Source organism: Temnothorax americanus, unplaced genomic scaffold (genome assembly GCF_048541705.1).
Source record: "Temnothorax americanus isolate GAGA-0224 unplaced genomic scaffold, ASM4854170v1 Scaffold17, whole genome shotgun sequence".
NCBI classification, from domain to species: Eukaryota; Metazoa; Arthropoda; class Insecta; order Hymenoptera; family Formicidae; genus Temnothorax; species Temnothorax americanus.
In genome coordinates this window covers 1,485,079-1,507,039 of record NW_027509307.1, presented here as the reverse complement: position 1 = coordinate 1,507,039, position 21,961 = coordinate 1,485,079, and the positions used below count along the sequence as shown (strand labels likewise).

At 32.9% G+C, this 21,961-nt stretch overlaps 1 protein-coding gene across 5 annotated transcripts in view; it reads right to left on the bottom strand.

Annotated features, from left to right (window-relative positions):
• LOC143895895 (nucleolysin TIAR) overlaps positions 1–21,067 on the bottom strand; it is a 529,366-nt gene extending 508,299 nt beyond the window's left edge. For all 5 annotated transcript variants that reach the window (XM_077403351.1, XM_077403356.1, XM_077403354.1 and 2 more), the window contains exons 1-2: positions 20,960–21,067; positions 19,398–19,494 (exon numbers count right to left, since the gene is read on the bottom strand). In XM_077403351.1, coding sequence (XP_077259477.1) covers positions 19,398–19,494; positions 20,960–21,051 — 189 coding nt within the window. In that variant the 5' untranslated portion in view covers positions 21,052–21,067. The remainder of the gene's footprint in view (positions 1–19,397; positions 19,495–20,959) is intronic.
• Between the last annotated feature and the right edge of the window lie 894 nt (positions 21,068–21,961).

Genomic DNA, 21,961 nt, shown 5'->3' with positions numbered 1-21,961 from the left:
TTGTAGAGAATTAAATTCTCTAGGGTCAATATATCTTGAGCGTTATACCATCAAAAATGTATTATACTTATGTATAGATCTACATATATGTATATATACATTATCCATTATGAGAAATTCCATGACGAAGCTATTCGCTGAGCAAATCGATTTGAACGTGATCTACGAATGTCACAATCACGTAACGAGACAGTATAGAAGGCCAAGGTGTCGAGCTGTCTCACGTGGTCGAAAGCCTAAACTGATCGTAACCATAATCATCAGACAGTCTAGATTCCTATACCCTATATTCGATGATACGGAGCGTGAAATCGAGTTTGCGTCGTTGTAACGCACGACAAAGCGATCGGTTCAATGATCTGACTCAACGTAACAAGCATTTATTTATGCTTATTTATTATCGATGTTTGCTTCATAAAGTAGATAAAAAAGTTGCTCTGGTCGATAGACAGACAATCTTTTTGCTTCTTCCTATACATATGCCCGTCTATACATATATGTAACGCTTTAATACAATACGGTATATACACATCAAATATATTGTAGTATGTTTTCTCAAATTGCACAATGAAGTATTTCTTAACTTATCAATTTTAGCAAAAAATAATCTTCCTTGAGGGTGACACATAAATTATAAATCTATAATAGAAATGATAAGAACTGCAGTACAAATGTTTTTTAAAACCAAAACATTTATTTGAGACACGTACAAACAATTGTACATACGATATGCAGTCTGATGAGCATGCTCTATCGCACGCGGATAAAGGTGTACAATTGTAAAAGTAACGATGATGAAATTTCTTCAGAAAGTTACGGTTGTCACGTAAGTGAAGATATCTAGAGAGAAAAGTTAAATTTGTGTGGGACGATGGAGTGTTGTGAAGGAGAAAATCAGTAGCAAATGGCCCGAGCAATATTGTAATGATAAGTATTCAACATGGTAGAGAAGCAACTGTGTATTCACGCAATGTACACTCCTTTATTTCGTTTCATGGATTTTCTGCTGGCAAATGCCGAATGCGCACGACTAGGCTTTACGTTTCCTAGGATAAGAGAAAGTAACCCTTTTGTTATACTGTCTTGAATTTTATTTCCACGCTATATCGTCTAACACGATAGACGTAACACGTTACGTTAGAAGTAATACGTTACATCTCATAATTTCATATAATCATGCATGTGCTTCAATCAATTTTACTTTATTCGTCCTGATATATTCATGCAATTTCTTTAATTTATTTCCAAAATTGCAATGCACAAGCACGCAAATGTAGTTATTTTGAAAAAATAACTATAGATTATGAAGAGGCACGCCATCGACTAGAACTCTGTTCTTTAGACTTTCAAAAAGAGAAACAGATGGATTTAATAATCAACAGTATACGATAAGCTGATGAATAAAAGTCAGATACCGCAATCGACAATATCTCACTAATTTGTATAATACTTCTTTCACTATTGTGCTTATGCGCAAATCAAATTCGTAAATGAACAGTCAGTCATTATTCTTTGACCACAAATCGCTTACTTTGTGCTGAGTTCCGGCTCGAGAAACAGAAGATATCTCATGAAATCCGATGCTCAACAACCAGAGAAAGTGTCTTATTCTACCCTAAGCGATATCTTGTGCTTACAGAAGTTTTACATTTACACTTCCACACCTGACAAACATTAAATCTCGCGAACCCATACATTTGCACATTACGTAATCCGATTATACGGAGAAAATATTAGGACAGAGGGATGTTCATGTGCCGTATAACTCTCGTAACATATATACAATATATATAACGATATCTGGAAACTGCTAATCACCGTTGAAACGTTGTACATGCCCGGAAGCTGAAATGAGAATTAGATCATGCTACACTTTTCTCATCGCTTCGTGGATCAAGAGATACGATACAATACTGTTACTCTAGTCACGCGCAATCGGCACGCTACGCGCCAAAAATACGTTCGTAGACAATTTGAACTAATCGTTTACTTGAAATGAACCATTGGCTGGAAATAGGAAAATGAGAATATTGTGCCAATTATTTTCCGTAAAATAAACATTCTAATTAAATTATAAAATTAACTTGAAAAATAATTATGATAAAATAACAATATTATACATTGTAAATTCATAAACTCTAAAAAATGCAAAATAAATAGTTAATGAATAATAAATAATAAATAAATAAATAATAAATTAATGAGAAGTTTATCTTATTAATAGCTTTTATATTAAATGGAGCATTTCATTTAAGTGTTATTATCTCGTGCAATCTCGTAATGATTAGAATTTCTCTATTTTCTGATGATAAATTGTAGTAAGTGCTTTATTATACTCATTACGTATAATCTGCATTTTTCTCTAGAGAATTAAATCTACATATCTCGTACAAAGAATATAACTAGTAATTTATAGAATAAATAAAATTGTTTGAATTAATTGCATACATGTATTTCTCTCTCACAGCTATTATTATCACTTTTACTTAATTATATTTTTAATACATATTTACACGGTCTGTTCTAAATATTCATGTATAGTAAGATATTCTATCACAATTTCTTTATGAACAGATATTTCTTCAATTATCTAGTGAGTAAATAAAGTATCATATTATTACCTATACTTATGCATACGCGATAGTATAATATATAAATAAACTTGCTTTACGACTTTGTACATTTACTAGTCGCGTAAGTGAAGTAGGAAATAGTCTTCATTTGTCAGACACGCTTTACTTTCTACACATATCGACATGCAGAGCATATGCATCATCGAACGTTATATCTGAACGGCAAGCTCGTCTTACATATCAACCGTAACTGGTCGTTAGTGTAATCTAGATGAAAGTGAATTCTGTGAATTTGATTAATAAACGAGCAACCGTCGGATATGTAACAAGTACCTTGAATTATATGATGCTACTGAACCATAAACTAATTTAAATCGTGATTTATTAAATAATATAAATTACTGTTCTATATTTTAATTTTATTATTATTTACTGACACCTGTGTGTGTGTGTGTGTGTGTGTGTGTGTGTGTGTGTGTGTGTGTGTGTGTGTGTGTGTGTGTGTGTGTGTGTGTGTGTGTGTGTGTGTGTGTGTGTGTGTGTGTGTGTGTGTGTGTGTGTGTGTGTGTGTGTGTGTGTGTGTGTGTGTGTGTGTGTGTGTGTGTGTGTGTGTGTGTGTGTGTGTGTGTGTGTGTGTGTGTGTGTGTGTGTGTGTGTGTGTGTGTGTGTGTTTTATTACGATATAATAAAACATTTTAATTGACACATAAAATATAATATTTAAATAAAAATAAACCTCATGTATGAATTTAACGTAAAAAAATTTGTCAAATTACGTCGCGTTGTATTCTTAACAATAAGAACAAAAAGTCAATATTTATAGATATGATTAATTTTCTGCAACTGATTGTACTTGATCGACTTTTCTTGCTCTCTTTCATATATCGAGGTCACATGTGACCTTGTTTCAAGCGCAATGGTATGCAAATTCCTCGACTTTGCCTGTACGTGTAGATGAGACATGGTGCCGATTTCCTGGAGAAAATTAGCAATGAGTTAACTTTTCTATTATCGCACAGAAGAGTAATCAATGTGCTGCACCGTGGTTGTTAATGATCGTGATGACATAACTCCATTAATAGTTATATAATAGATTGCCTAGATCTCTACAAATAGAAATTTAATTAAAAAAAAAAGTTTTTTTATAATATTGTAAGACAACAATATTCTCTTAATTTCTCAAATTTTAGAATCCGACAGTCGAATTTATTTTTAAATTTATTAAAATTTAATAAATTATTTTTTATCTTGTAAAAATTGATAAATTTATTTGGATTGATAAAAACAATAAAATAAAAATAAGAAGATATTTGAATTAGAGTGTACACAAAACTCAATATTCTTTATTTTTTCTCTACATATATTTACAAAACTTGGTTTGTTACAGTATAAGCACAGTTTTTATTCCTTGCATTTGCATTAAGCATTAAGAAAGCAATTCATGTAATGCTACTTATTTTTTCTTTAAGTATTCAACTTTATTGCGAGAGCTACGTGCAAATCTTCGAATTTTTGGTAGTACGGAAACTAACGTTATAAAAGTTTCTATATAAAAAGCGCAATAAACTTGAAAATTTTGAATTTATTGGCGTTTTGAGATCGTCGGTGCACGATGTAAAGCAATAAAAATACGTTTCCAAGATTTTAGCAAGTATATTTACACTAATAAAAAGATTTATTTGGATATATCTTTTTAATTAAAACGTTAAAATGTTAAAAGTTTTTATAATAAAATTTTTATTTATGTTTATTAATATGAATTAGATTTTGTCTCGTTAGCAATTAATAAAAACTACACAATTAGATAAGTATAATACTTTATGAAAGATTTTTAAACTATTTGCTATTGTGAAAGTATAGTGCTTGCTATCTTATTATAGCAAGAAGTATAATTTAATATTAATCAGTGATCATATATTATGAGTTGCAGTTTTACACACCTCGGTCTCATCATAATCATTAGTATTATTATCAGAAATGAAGAGAATTGTACATCAAGACCAAGAAATGTTCTTTTCCCAACAAGATTTTCTCCACTGCATACTGCATGTGTCGCATAATTAACCTTAATTGAGACTTATAAATGATAATTTTGTTATTTTTTCTTTTCGTTCTCGAAGAGTATCATAGTTCAAGGCTCTGACACAGACGAAATAAATCTCATAATATGTCATCAAACGATATTTGCGTCTAGTTATGTGTAAATTAATCCTTTTATAAAATTATACATGTAAAATATACAGTGATTGAATTATAAATACATTTTATATGTACCTACGGATTTCTTGTAAAAATAGTAACAATAAGAAGGTAATAATATTATTTTCAAAACATTTTATATACTCATATTTTAAATTTAATACGATATCGATATTTTTAATTAAAATTCGTGCTTTGTCGTCGCATCTTTTCTCGTAATTTTTTTCATATTTTTGCGTAGATTTTTCACTCTGATATCATCGTGTGATCGTTATGATCGTCGTGTTATATTGACCCTCGAAGGTACTAGCTACACATGTACATACTAGCTACACATGCCGTCTCTCGCTTAGAATGATGAAAAAACGTAGTAGTGTAGCCGACGAGTCGATGCCCGCTGGAGATTCGAGCCAGCCAACGAGGATGCGTCCTCATTCGGGCTGCACACATATTTCCCGGCTCGTTTCCTCGTCATAAAATGAAATTATTACTTTATCAGTTTTCTCCCCGCATCCCTGTTCGGTCGAGTCGACGAAGTTCCACATTTCCTCATTTGTCTTTTCGTTTTCTTACCCCTCTGTCCGTCCCGCGCGTTGGCGGCTCTCCTCGCGTGTCCTATACCGAAGCTCACGAGACTGTGATGAGAATAGGAGGGAACAAGACTGTATACAGGAGAGGGCTGTACAGCCGTTGACTGCTGGGATACCAAAGATTCCTTCAGAGATTGCGGACGGAATTTCGCTGCAGTGACGGACGAACTCCTCTCTACGTCTTGTCTTATCTTACCCCTGCCGGTATTATAGCCTCGTCCCCTTATACCCCTCTCAAGACGGAGGTATCCTACCAGACAGATAAAATTCCAGGAAAAGCGAAAAGGGCCTCCTTCAACTCCTTTTTTCTCTGGAAACAGGAACCTTCACAGGAGTGAAACTACGCTGCCGTATCCCATATCCTGTGACGTAGGAAGAAGACTCTAAATCGAAAGATCCCAGTTTAGATGAATCCTGGATGCTCGAGGTGCTAGATCTCCCGTCATTCGAAATCGATTCGGCATGTCGGCAAACACTTTCTGCCATCAAACCTCTCCCTGCGCGCCTAGCGGGTAAAATCACTTTTTATGTACGCAGGAATCGTGTCACGGTAAAATAATAATCGATAAGACACACACATTTCTTTACCTATGGATATTGTAATGGATTTGAGCTAACATTTTCTCACAAAAATAGATTCAGAGAATTCTACGACCAATTTTTGATATAAAGGAAACATCGTGACTTTTAATATACATGAATATAAATTGCTCTGTCTTTTAAAATTAAAAACAAAACGTTTACTTAAAAAAATGGGCCAATAATTTAACTTATTAAACAATCATGCGTAACCATATATATTCTTTATGTAGAAAGTTTGCTAAATGGTTTCGGAAACTTGGAAATTTATGCGTACCTAGAATGTCAAAAGTGTAAGTAGAACGAGTATAGTGAAAGTTAAGATAAAAGATTACATTTTAGTGAAGCAGAATTCGCCAACTTACGCAAAATTGCGAATATGAGACGCTCCTTCAAACTGTTACGAAAATATGATACAGTAAGACAATACCACATGTTACAACTTCTCGTTGTGGTAATGTTCCATTATATTAGCTTTACTCCTGCTGTTTCATGAATATTCATCCTTTTTCTCATCAGCATTATCATCTTCTTTGTAAAAGACTTTACACACTTACACTACATAAATATAAAACGCGTTTACGTTCAGATACAATCTTTATCGCACTATTTTTATTTAAGGCGATGTAATTACTAATTTAATTCTTTATGCAGTACCTAATATAAAGAAACGATTGATAAAGACAAGAAGTAATTGGGATAAGAGGTGAGATTAACGTAAATGAACGAGGAAGTTACATTAGTTTCTGGATCATGGTCAAAGTTCTCAAGGTCAAACACCCCTCATCGATGAAACCTGTTTGGAACACGAGAAGAAAGTCGTGGCCCAAACCTGATTGTCGATCTTCCTCGGTGTCTGAACTTTCGTGACGGCCTCCTTTTCAAATATCCTTGATCTCCCGCTTCTCGCCTCGATCTCGCCACGTTTTACGTTTTGTCTCTCTTTCTCGAGACTATACTTGACGATTTATCGTCGTACTTATTCGCTCTCACCATTTCGCTTAAAATTCAAGCGTAATTGGAAGCGCCGCTCCAATCTTACTAACGCGCCTTATCAAGTATAGGAAATTAAAAACAGAGATTAACTTTCGACTAAAATTGAAAAAAAAATATAAAGCAAAAGTTTAGAGAAATATTTATCTATATACAATATTACTATAGTAATATAATTATACTTCATTATAGAATCTTGCTCAAGATGGATATTATGAAAAATTAGGGACATGTAATTAATTAATTCTAATCGCGTCAGCATGCACAGCTTGCAAACGGCAACGACAAACCAAGTTATTGCCCCGTGATACGTGATGGTGGAATATGGCAATAAAATTTGCATTAATCGTTCTGGCCCGGCGGAGAGTACAGGAAACGGAAACGCAGAAAAGTAGGATATGTAATAATGCGTGGCGCGTATACTAGAGAAAAGAAAAAGAAGATAATATTAATCACAAAATTAATCCTCTGTTTTTTATATGTTTTGACAAAGTATCAAACAATATATCAGCTAATGGTGAAAGCGAAACATTCTGTGAATCGTATACTTTCTCCTTATTAGTAATAATTAACTAGCAACGACAAAATTCTCGAGGAATGCTGACTTTTCGTGAGTGTTGCATTCACTGAAATAAAATCAAACGCCTTAAAAGCACGATCCAAAGGCATGTAAATAGAATTTATAAGAAAATAAAATAGAGACATCTTAATATTGAAACTTGAATGAATGTGAAACGAAGATGGAACAAAGCACTTAGATGGAAGGTCACGAACTCGAGTTAAAATGTCGCGAAAACGATTATTACTTACAAACTATTTGCCGTCGCGTGATTTACGATGCGAATCGTCGTTAACTATGTATACGTAGATTTAAATGACGGCTGGTACAAGAAAGCCGAGGCAACATATGAAGAAAAAAATCGACGAGGAAGACTGGAGAACTATATGAGGCGTAGCAGCGCGTAGTAAAAAAAAAAAAAAAAAAAATGGACGAAAACGAAAAAGATGGAAAAGAAAGCAACCGAAGAGAAGGCCACCGAAGAGGCACCACGAAGGCCACAATTTAAAGGCCACAGGCTCACCCAGTGACTGCTCGTTACTCTGGCACGTTTCCAAGTCTACTCTCTACAAGCTTTTTTTATTTTACTCCTTATAGTTTTTCGTTCGCCTGATTTATTGCTATATTGCGCGTCACAGTTCGGCCGCTCAGCAGCCGTCACCATTTGTAGCAGCGACCGATTTTTTAACTGCGGGACAGCGATCTTAAATTTGTTGATTTGTGATAAAAGTCATATCGATTTTTTACTATTATGGTGCAGACTTTTTATTAATTAGAAATATCGAAACACGCATAGTACACTGCTTATAGAGAATGTTGTCTTTACTCGGTCTCAAGTAGTTACTTCACAAGTTTGGATATGCTCAGTCATATATAGCATAAAAATGACGCTTTATATTAACACGTACATTTCGATCTTCTTGAGATAAAAACTTATTTTTATCTAAACGCAATATATTTCTCTATTGTAAAATTTTAATGCCAAACGTTCAGAAATAAGATTTTTAACACAAAATCATAAAAAGTTATAGCTAAAGAAGGATAGTATTTGTACTGGAGCATTCTATGTTTTCGTTATGTATACGTTTTACAGGTGTTTTAGCAATTAGCGTGAATTAATGCATTGCATACGAGACGGAACTTGCACATAGATTACGCGTAACGCACCCATTATTAAGTCGCATGTTTGTCCGTAACGGTACTTCGCAAACGACCGGGACAGTTTCAGGAACGTCCATCATCCACGGAAATAGTTGAAATTCTCCGCGGGTAGCCGCCGGAAGCGTGAAAGTATATATCGCGCGCGTATACAAAACGCGAACGAGTGTGAGTCTCCGAGTGCCGTATATCTTTGTAATAAACTCAGGCGACCCCAGCCCATTCGGCTGTGCGCGCGCTACCCTTATGACCCGTCGACGTTAATTACCAGAATAATTGCCCAGGATGGAAATCCAAGCCTTACGTAGATGTGCTTTGTGGTGTTAGTCGGACAGGTCAGGCGGCACGCATGATCCTTTTAACATGGGGATCCTATATGTTGTGCGAATAATAAAATTTTTAATTTGAGAGATAGTATATTATCATTTTCAAACAGCATTTATCTAAATATTTAAATAGGATTACTTTACAAAAAGTAGAAGAAACTAAATGTTTTTGTATGAAACTTAGAAGTTGAAAGTCGAGAAAAAAATATAATACAAATATAATATCTTGTAGATTAATTTACGTAAATCGATTCTAATTATGCAAATAATCTAACATAGTAATATATAAAACTTAATCTATTTAATAACTTTTAATCATTGTGTGTGTGTGTGTGTGTCTTTTCTTTCTTCTTAAAATATAATTATTAATAAAGCAATATTTATAACTCAAGTGCATACATATATCTATACAAAATCTTTACTATCTAAGAGATTAATCTTTGAAACAATAAATAACAAAGAAAATCTTGAGTTTGTTATTTCGTGATCGCGCGTACTTTTCACTAACGATCGAGACTTTTGCACTGACACCCGCGGATAATTTAGACGACGATTGTCGCTCACGAAACGAACAAGGAAGAGCACGGACTCTCAATTTACTAGCCAGTTTGACTTTCTACGTGCCCGAAGTCACATACCTCCGTTCCTTTAGACCAAGAAAGACGTATATATGGTGCCATTGGCGTATCTGTCCTACAAATTCGCACGTTCGATGGGCGAATTTAAAAGATTTTAGTTTTTTCAGCTCGGTAATAAATAATAAAAACTTTTTTAATTTTTTTAAAAGACGGCTTTTAGAATCTGTGGAACAGACTTTTTATAAATACATTGTTTCTATAACTGTAAAAGTAATAACGAAAAAATGTGAGCAATTGCATGAATTAATTTCTGTCGTTTTAAAATTAAATATTTTTTTAAAAAAGAAACGTAAATTTTGCATTATCCAGTCATTAATTATCTAACATTTAAATTATTATTAAATTAAACTGTAAAGACGTATAAGATTTTGGGAGCAAGTTCTTGCCAATCGCAGCTTACAAAATAATGATACGCGATGTTTCTGGATAATGCAGATATATTTACGAAATCATTGAGTAGATTTTTTTAAATTACTTTCTCCTATTATATTTTACATTGCAGTTATAATAGAGGCTATGCGTGTGTGTGTGTGTGTCCTCACAGATACATGGCACAAGTATACGTGCGTACATATATATACGCACGCAAGTAACGATAAGTTCAATCCTTGTCTCTTCTTTGCGAGCGTATACGTCTGCATGCGAAAATGCAGCGGGCAAAAGAGCAGAAGTTACTTAGGAAATTGGAGACATATTCTCTCTTTTCTTCCCCGTCCGTCACGGTTATCCGCAAAATATATCCTGTACTACGATTCTTCCCGCAAGAGGTGAAAGACGAAGATGTATGCAGAAGAAAAAAAAAGGAAGAAAGGAAGGAAGGAAAGAAAGCAGGAAGGAAGGAAGGAAGGAAGGAAGAAAAGGAAGCAAGAACGGAGGTGCAAAAGAATAAGAAAGACGAGAGGAGGAATAAACGAAAAGAGTAAAGGCGAGAGGGAGGCGATGTGCTCTCGCATAAAATTCTCGTTACCCCACGTACTATTATGTATCGAGCAGCTCTCGAAACGACACCGCTGATCCTCACTCTTTCTCATCTTCTTCTTAAACCATCCCCCTTTCGTGCTAGACCTTTAAACCCCGACATACCGCCGCTCGTCCTCGAAATTGCATTTTGCTCGACTGTCGCGGCTCGTTTGCTCAAATGCGCCGAGAGCTTCCCGGGAATAGGCTGCCTTTAACTTCGAGGCTGGCAGCGGTGACAACGACGGTGATGGCGATGGCGACGACGGTGATGCACCGTTCGAATTAATTCGAATTATGGAAACGGACTTTACGCCACATGTCGCAAATACGTGCGACGTCTGATGTTTAACTGTGATCTCGCCTAGTTAGTATGTCGAAGAGAGCGCACGCGAGCCTCTCGCATATCCATAGAGTATGTCGAGCATTTGGCGAAACGAGAAGATAGATATATATACACGTGCGCTAAAGACAATCGTTGGTGTGTGTCTTGGATGGTTGAAGTACCTCTCGTAAACTTTCAAATAACAGCAGCATCGTAAACTTTGCAATATTTATTCAAAATATTATAAATATTTGGAAAAGAGAGACTATATTTTGAAACCATGCACATAACACATATATAGAACAATACTACACAACAATTTCGCCAATATAAACTTTACTTGTTTTCACAAAACGCCACGATTTCAAATTTATTTACAAACACTACAGAAGCATATTTTATATAAATAAAATATGTATTAAAGTGCTTTTTATATATATAAAAAATGTCTAGATATAATGTAAATTATTTTCATAAAATTTGAATTATAATGATTTCTATAATTTTTGTAATGATCGAGATAGTCTAGCCTATGGAGCGCGTTACATGCATACCCGATTCCGCAAAATAAAGTTTTCCAAAATAAAATTTACCGCAGACTTTGCAACCGTCGTGAAACTTTGATAAATGGGATTCTTAAAAGTTTTCATCTTTCTAGCATTAAGTAAAATTTTCATATCGCTATCATATTTATGCGTACAAGAGAACTTACGTTGCACAACGATCAATTGTACCGAAAGCAACCGCGCTTTGCGTTTTTGCTATATATAGCGTCGCGAAGAAAATAGTTTGAAAGTATTCTCAGAATCTACTTCCTGTGACGTTTTCCATGTTCTCTCTATCCGACTGCACGCCAGTGCACGCTATGCGGAATGATGAACGATCTTTTCTGCATCCTGTATGAACGCTGAGCACATACAATGTCAATTTTAGCCGCATGTATCAAATTTAGAGAGAGAGAGAGAGAGAGAGAGAGAGAGAGAGAGAGAGAGAGACGCATTGCTATCGCTTCAAGTAAACTAATATTAGACATGTATTTGCAATCATAAATATAATATATGCAGTTATTTTATTTCTTAACATACTTAATGGCGGATATAACGTATATATTATATAAAACAATATCCAATTTTTTTATTAAATGATATTATTTACTAATAATGCTCTTGTAAAAAAGAATTTTAAGAAAACTTGGTCACGCAAAAGTTAAATTAATTTATGAAAAGTTTTTTGCTTTTTTATATATTTTTTAGCAGAGCAAGTACAATGTCTTATGAAAGTAATCAAAGATCTCAATATTGTTTCTTTGCACGTCGTATATACACTGCAAATCGAAGTGTTTTAATTAATACACTTTTTTGTAGTCACATTTTAAACAGTTTAAACGCTTTTTTGATTAATAAGTGTTTTATTTGAATTCGGTTTTAGTGTTTTATTAACCTCTTTTAAGCTAGCAGGACCAAATGGGCAGAATCAAACTGGACCTATCGGAATATATTTAGTACTTTTTTGTACTAATTTGTACCATTAGTAACAATTTTGTACCTCGTGCCGTTTCGGAGAAAATCGTGTCGCTGCTACCTTAGAATTAAGCTAGAAAGACCACAAGAAAAAAAATAAAAAAAAGGTTTTAAATACAGAAATTTGAAGGACTAAATTTGTACTAATTTGTACCATACAAATAAACTTAATATATTCATCCCTTCTGCTTCAAACAGCCCCTAATAGAACTCAGTCTACTTAGTCTCAAGAGTAAAGTACTTTTTCTAATCAGCAGAATCAATCGCTACTTGTAGACTTTATTCAGTACAATTTGTACTACGAAAATATAACGTTTCAGATTTTGTACCCCAATCGTTTGATAAAAAACTATCCCCGATATCTAACAGTCTCAAGAGTAAAGTACTCTTTCTCATCAGCAGAATCAATCGCTAGTTGTAGACTCGATTCAGGATAATTTGTACCGCAAAAATATAAAGTTTCAGATTTTGTACCCCAGCCGTTCGATAAAAAACTACCCCCGATACCTAACAGACTTAAGAGTAAAGTACTTTTTTTCATTAAGAGAATCAATCGCTAGTTGTAGACTCGATTCAGGATAATTTGTACCACAAAAATATAAAGTTTCAGATTTTGTACCCCAGCCGTTTGATAAAAAACTACCCCCGATACCTAACAGTCTCAAGAGTAAATTTGAAACTTTATATTTTCGCAGTACAAATTATCCTAAATCGAGTCTACAACTAGCGATTGATTCTGCTGATGAGAAAGAGTACTTTACTCTTAAGACTGTTAGGTATCGGGGGTAGTTTTTTATCAAACGGCTGGGGTACAAAATCTGAAACTTTATATTTTTGCGGTACAAATTATTCTGAATCGAGTCTACAACTAGCGATTGATTCTGCTAATGAGAAAGAGTACTTTACTCTTGAGACTGTTAAGAATCGGGGGTAGTTTTTTATCGAACGGCTGGGGTACAAAATCTGAAACTTTATATTTTCGCGGTACAAATTATCCTAAATCCAGTCTACAACTAGCGATTGATTCTGCTGATGAGAAAAGTACTTTACTCTTGAGACTGTTAGGTATCGGTGGTAGTTTTTTATTGAACGGCTGGGGTACAAAATCTGAAACTTTATATTTTCGCGGTACAAATTATTCTGAATCGAGTCTACAACTAGCGATTGATTCTGCTAATGAGAAAGAGTACTTTACTCTTGAGACTGTTAAGAATCGGGGGTAGTTTTTTATCGAACGGCTGGGGTACAAAATCTGAAACTTTATATTTTTGCGGTACAAATTATCCTGAATCGAGTCTACAACTAGCGATTGATTCTGCTAATAAGAAAGAGTACTTTACTCTTGAGACTGTTAGGAATCGGGGGTAGTTTTTTATCGAACGGCTGGGGTACAAAATCTGAAACTTTATATTTTTGCGGTACAAATTATCCTGAATCGAGTCTACAACTAGCGATTGATTCTGCTGATGAGAAAGAGTACTTTACTCTTGAGACTGTTAGGTATCGGGGGTAGTTTTTTATCGAACGGCTGGGGTACAAAATCTGAAACTTTATATTTTTGCGGTACAAATTATCCTAAATCGAGTCTACAACTAGCGATTGATTCTGCTAATGAAAAAAAGTACTTTACTCTTGAGACTGTTAGGTATCGGGGGTAGTTTTTTATCAAACGGCTGGGGTACAAAATCGGAAACTTTATATTTTTGCGGTACAAATTATCCTGAATCGAGTCTACAACTAACAATTGATTCTGCTAATGAAAAAAAGTACTTTACTGTTGAGACTGTTAGAAATCGGGGGTAGTTTTTTATCGAACGGCTGGGGTACAAAATCCGAAACTTTATATTTTTGCGGTACAAATTATCCTAAATCGAGTCTACAACTAGCGATTGATTCTGTTGATAAGAAAGTGTACTTTACTTTTGAGACTGTTAGGTATCGGGGGTAGTTTTTTATCAAACGGCTGGGGTACAAAATCTGAAACGTTATATTTTCGTAGTACAAATTATACTGAATAGAGTCTACAAGTAGCGATTGATTCTGCTGATTAGAAAGAGTACTTTACTCTTGAGACTGAGAGGACTGAGTTCTTTTAGGGGCTGTTTGAAGCAGAAGGGATGAATAATTAAGTTTATTTGTATGGTACAAATTAGTACAAATTCAGTCCTTCAAATTTTTGTATTTAAAACCTTTTTATAATTTTTTTTTGTGGTCTTTCTAGCTTAATTCTAAGGTAGCAGCGACATGATTTTCTCCGAAACGGCACGAGGTACAAAATTGTTATTAGTGGTACAAATTAGTACAAAAAAAGTACTAAATATTCCGATAGGTCCGGTTTGATTCTGCCCATTTGGTCCTGCTAGCTTAAAAGAGGTGTTTTATTATGCGTTTAACGCTTGCAAAACACTTTATGTGTTTTTATATTGAATACGTTTTCTGAATTCTCTCTAAATGTTAGTGACTACAAAAGTGTATTAATTAAAACACTTCAATTTGCAGTGTATATTTGTGAATTATTACTTGTTGTTAGTGTTATTATACATAAATGTATATATGCTATCTTAATATCACACTGTCGTACATCCAAATACACCGTTTATTTAGCCGCGTGTAAATTAACGAGATAGAGGAATACATCAGCATCAGAAATAACGAGACAGAGGGGCGTAGTTGCATCACCTGGTACGTTGTACAATGGAAGGACGCACCTGAGCATTCTGTCTAAGTTCAATTAAGAAGAACGAAGCGCGTTCCAAATATCTTGCTGAAACGTTCGAGGAATATTTCTCTCAGTTGAAAAGTATGATTAAGAAAAGAAATCAAAAAAGGAAATTTTGCTGCTAAAAACAACAATGTTTGAAATCTAGAGACATAAACTAAATTAAATTAAACTCGAAATCATGTTATTTTTATTTTGTAGTTTGATCTGAAAATTGACCTCATTTTTTTCATAATCTGAAATAAATCGATTAATTTTAATTGCATGATTTGCATTTTCTTGTTGCGAAACAAGTTTATGGAATTAAGTTGACACGAGATGAGTCTCCGACAATTATTTTACTGAGTAACATACAAATATCAAAGTGCAGACGGATGTTAATGCACGTTTAGCACTTTTCCACAACAACACATTATGCACAAAGCCTCGTCTTTGGACCGTCATTTTCTCGGAAAGTGCACGGTCCATAAATCCGTCGCGCAGCAGCGAGCCCTACCTGCAGAGAGTTTATAGCTAATAAACGCAAATATACCTACCGCGCTGCTTATGCAGAATACGTAAAATATTGATACACATTAACTATCGAAACGACGGTGTCGTCGTAGAGGATATGACAGCGATGGCGATTCGATATGTTGCAGGTATATATAACTGCATAGCAATTTTAATAACTCGAAAGGAAAATACAGCGCTTATTCGTCTATAGATATATGATGCAGAATTACATTCTCAGAATGTTTTACCACTAATTTTTTTTGGATCTTATAATTATACTTTCATTAATATATATAGTAATCTGTTTTTTTTTTTTTTTTTTTAATTTTTTTTTATTTCTTTGTTTAGTACAAAAAATATATAATTTCGTAATTACTTTAAAAGAGAAAGAGAAAGAAAAACACTGTGATTTTTTTAAATAAATTAATAAATTAATAAATTAAAAATTAATTTTTGAATAATTTACGTTAATTTCTTAATTGAATAGCTTATAATTATAACGCGTTCTATTTTATACTATATACTTATCGGCAAATATTTTAAACAGACATTGTACCATCAAAGCACATTTCCGATATCGAAGATATCAAAAAAAGATACTGCGCTTTTACTTGACAGATTGTGACAGATACGTGCGATACCAGCATTCAGCATTGGGCCAAATTGAAGAACAAAATATGAAAAGTGCGATGAACATTTATTCATGTTAATCGTCACATTACGATCCCCAATAGGCGTATTGAAATTTAACCTGCTGAAACGAAAGCGAATAATTCGTTAACATCATTCACACTAGTAATTAACATTGTGTTACGTGTGATCATATGAGAAAAAGTGAAAGCTTATATTCTTTTCACTTTTTGTCATGTAAATCAGGAAGTAAAATATTATCTCCTGTATGCCAAGTAGTAGAAAACTTTGCGGCCTTCGAGTTAAATTTTTTTTGCTGTTTATTGAGTTTTATTAAGACGTAATCAATAATCATCCTAAAAGGCTCAATATAGCCTTATCTATATATAAAATCTATTACATATGATTTTTAATCATGTTGCAATAAGTGTTTGTTTATAGTGACTTCCTTAAAAATTATTGTTAAAATAATTATTAGAATTATTTAATAAATTAAGTGCACTAGTAATCTTTAACATAATTAACAGATAATGCACTAAATTTTTTAGAATGACCAGAAATAATAATATCTTCTACATTAGAAAAAAAGTACAATTGAATGTAACAATCCCGCTATGTATATTATAGAAATTGTCTCAATAATGTAATTATACGTTAAGCTTGATTTTAATAGAGAATTAATTTTTTTACATCTTATACTATACATCTTTGCTGACTTAAAATATGATTGTTTGAGCACTGATCTTTTTGATACTTTTCTAAGCTTGCGTTTTATGATACGTTGTATAATAATAAGTCTAAATGTAATAAAAATTTGTCTCAAAATGGAACTAAAACAAAATTAATACATGCAATGTTTACTATTCGATGTTATTATTAATAACTATTAGTATATCATTTATAACTAAGAACAAGAAGTCTTAGTTTTTAAATCAATTAGTTTTGGTGATGTTTGTCAGTTATTACTAAAGGGAAAAATAAATAACCGTTTCAATTTTTTCAATATTTAATCGGCGAATATTCTTTTGGGGTCAGCAAAATCAACAATTTGGTTTTACTGGCAATATTTATTTATTCAACTGCGAGGAAGAGCTTGTATGTGAAATTCATTTGCATTTTGATTGAATTTTTTTTATTTTGTATCAATATTGGTATATACATGTGTGCATATGTATATGCACACATATAAAATTATTATTTTTTATTAGTAATAACAGTTAATATATGCATAATATATGTATAATTAAATATCGATTTTACATAACGTTTTCGTAGAAATTTACATTAGTTATCATATACATACAACGTTTTTCAAAAAGTACTGATTAAAATTTAGTCAAAACTTTAAAAATTATCAGAAAAGCGATGAAAGATAAATAACTTTAACTTTTTAATTCTTGTTATACACAGTCTCTGCAAATTACTCTTTTAATGTTTTTAATCGTAAATAACGCACGAAAAAATGAGTCTGACGTACCTTGCTAATATTACCTCCCGAGCCACATAATATCTTTTGTGATAGACAGCATATCGCTTATATACTTGCTGCTTAATGACGGAAGGAAAATAAAGAGCGGTAGGAAACAAGGGAAGAACAGTGACGATGAGGGAAAAAAACTTTGTGTGACGTATACACGAAGGTGGATGATGAACAAGTGTTACGTCGCACGAAACCGCATCGTGCAACGAGTGTATATCTCGTTGGTGCATGCAACTAACCAGTATAGAAAGAAAATAATATATAACGACCTGAGAGAGAGATGGAGAGAAATAAGTGAAAGGTTAAATTTTACAAGAATCAAGGAGAAAAGTGTACAACCTCTGTGTTTGATGCCTTCGCGCATTTGCTATGTCTGCACTGTTCCGTAATTACATTTGTGGACGCTTACGTTTCAGTCTGACTGTTATTTTCATGCATTCATGTAAGCGCATACGTGGACACATGCTTCGGCAAAATGTTATTATTTCTTTGAATAATAACCTGCTGATTATCCTTTTGCTGATAGATTGCTAAATCTTAGTTTTACTCAAAGATTGTTAACTCTCAATTTGTCACGTTAACGTCTTTTTCAGATGATTAATGTTCTTTTAAAATGTTGGTTATATTTATTATTATTATTATTTTGTCATAATCTTATAAATCAAGAGAAGATACATTGATTATTTAGTCAAATTATTCTTATAATCCTCTATTTAAGTTTTTAATAAGAATAAAAATGAAAAAAAAGCAAAATGAATACAATATTTAAAAATTAATTTTATAGTTTTAAGATTTAAAATGTGCTGAATTGTTATAATATCCTGATGAAAATTTATTAATTTGAATCTCTAGCAAAATATCTCATAATTTTATTAATTTTCTTAAAATCGTACTTAACTCTCAGAAAAAGTAATATAGGTATCAGTTTGTGGAATTGCTATCCAAAGAACATATTATCCATTTCTTTACAATATATCTCTTATTCTTTATACTTCATTTATTAATAATTTATTTATGGAAAATATCTTTCTTTTACATTTATCTTGTTTTTAATTACTATATACATATTTTTATAGCAAAATAGAAATTAAAATAAAAACTATTAATTGCTTTTAAATAAAAAATAATTAAAGAAATTAAATTAACATATTACCACACTAATATTCCAGAGAATTAAGACATCATATTACGTTCCGAAAGCTAAGCGACTATTAATGCAGTAACGTTGAGTAAGATGTATATTCACCTACAACTCGCGACTATCGATATAACGACAGAACTGCCTGCTTTAATGCGGGCTTTCGTGAAAACGATATGATCTTTGAGGGTGGAGCTCGGCGCAGATCACAAGAGAGAAACTGGCTTGTCTCGGCCCGCTTCCCGACCATGATAGCATATCATGTAAATGGCCACAATCATTCGCAGGTGTAACTTTGATGGATCAAAATCGATTGTGTCGATATAAGTGGAAAGTGTCCAACATTATTTCAAAAAGTCTACAACATGCTATTACAATGTGCGATATTTATCTATATTAGCTAGTAATCCACAATACTTCAAGATATTTTATATTTAATTATAACATGATTTTTTAAAGACTACTTCACATAAATATCAGTTAAATTGTTAAGGCAAATGAGACAACTGCAGACTTACTTCTCTGATGATCTTGCAACTTGTAACGCTGCCGATATACGAAAACAAAGCACACAATAAATTTTCCGACACAGCATGATCCAAGTTGCCCACATACCTAAATCAATGTTAATCATTAAAAATAAGCGATTAATTACTATAAATGCATTTGTTATAGGCATGGTAATAATGTGTCAATATTTATTTCTTTTTTTATTTTTAATTATTATGTTCAAGAAAATATTATTTTTTAAATTAGTTTAAGAAAATAAGTTAATAAGAAGGAAAATAATTTTTAGGTCTTTTTAAAAGACTCTTTATAATTTACCTGTTATAATAATATGAGTAATAGATAACGTAAACACAAATATGCAGACAATGACTTTAATTATATCTACATGACATTGATTTTAGTTATATATGTTAAATATTAACAAATATTCTTCTCATTTTAAATCATAAAATTAACAAATCTAACTATTTTTTGAATGTCATCTACATCATTAGCATAAGATATGATGGAAAGTTGGGATTAATTTGAAATTCGAATTTGATCACCAAATCTTGATGGTAGCACAGTCACGAAGCGGCAAGTTGTTCTAGAAAATATAGCAAAGGATGGACACGTGCCAGAAACCCATATGTCTGACAATCGAATTAGAGCGGAAATATAGGCAAAAATCCAAATTTCCGAAATGTATATACCATACACGGCGCACGACGGTACGTATAGCACGATAAATTCTAAACTCGTAGCCGGAGCTCGATTTCCGTAATGGAAGAACAATGAAGAGTGCTTCAGGAAACAATACGATAATACGGGCGACTGTTACGTGAGCGGAGCGGGAATAGAGCAGTAGTAAATGTCATCGGAGCCACGCATAAAGTTGCCATTAACTCGTTATACGTATCGCGGAATAAAATGCGCCACAATACGGACATACATAAACTAAGCTCGGATGACCATAATATTTCTTCATTTTTAATCACAGGAAGAGAAACTTGATGTACGAAACATTAAAGGATCAAATTGCTTAATAACGTTTTAAGTTGAAGAACGCGCAGATACCGGCTCAGAATTCTTATTATATGTCATATACATATGTTGTGCTATAGATTATTCGTCCCGGGCCGTATTAATTTTTTATGAACATAAAAACAAAGTTATAAAGATTGACTTAAGCAACACAAATATCAGAACTCTAAGAAATAAAAAAAATGCTAAATATTTTAAATATAACATTATAAAGTTGATTATATTATGTATTTAAATATAAAAAGAAGAGAAATAGAATTTTGTATACGTACATTTTATATAAATTCTTATATATTGAACAAATGCACAATATTTTTGAGTTTAGAAACGTTCTTGACATAGTATTTTTTTTAGATTAATTTCAAAACTTATCTCTGAAATAACTAACTTCAATAAATAAAATGCGTACGTTTAAACGTAATATATTATAAATTCATGAAAAATATACCACAACAAAGGTATATTTTATTTTTTATTGTATATATTTTGTTATAAACATTAGATTACTTCAATTAATAATTGCAAGAATGATCAGAATAATACTCACAAAGTTCTCGGCGTATCTCTCTCATCTGGCATATCGACGCTCAGAATTGCTTCACACCGCGACGAGCCGCTAAACACAGCAGCTTCTCGCATTTACACGTTAGGATTGACTAATTTTACTTAAATGCACGCCAACTAGAGCATAGAAGGTCTAAAGTCTCCTAATAATGGAATTTGCAAGCTCTTAGCGCGTGCGTGGATCTTGCAGACTGCCAAAATGCCAAAGACATGAATATAAGCACCAAGTTCTAATTCTAAACTACTTATATTCTAAAAAAGGAAACAGTTTAATAATTCTTATGTATGCTTATATTTCAGTGAGTACAAACCGACATCATTTTTCTCCAAAATTTTATTGCAATGTTTTAAATAAAACTACCAACTCATGTTTTAATGCAAGTGCAGTTTTAAATGTATCGTATAAATTTTATTTTCTTTTTTGTTATAATGGCCTTTTAAAATAGTAATTTCAAAAATAAAAACATTTATGTTATATGTATACGTTTACATTAAAAGGATAAGACATTCCAATTTATATATAAATTTAAAATAACTTTATAATACACTTATCATATCAGAAAATAAAAAAAAACGTCTTAGGCATTATAGCCATTCGCTACTGTTTGCTTAAGCTTCCCTTTATGCTTTTAATTTAATAAATGTCACCCAATATTTCAATGGAAACATTCAACGATATTTATTTCGTCACGACTTCGACCATTCTCTTTAGGAAAACGAAGAAAAATACATGTCGTGAAATTCACCCTGCCATGGCCAGATGCTATAAATAATTCGTGAGTAGCTATCGTAAACGTCGTGGAGTTTTTCCGAGATGTAAATCACTCTTACTAGGGCTCGTTGTAAAATCTTACCCTTACCCCACTTCATGCTACCGCCGTTGAGCGTAAACGTCTGTCTCGCGATGTATGTACGAGTATTTGCATGTTGAAAAGGGAAACGTGGCTGCGCATCATGCACACACACAGTGTAGTAACCAAAGCGT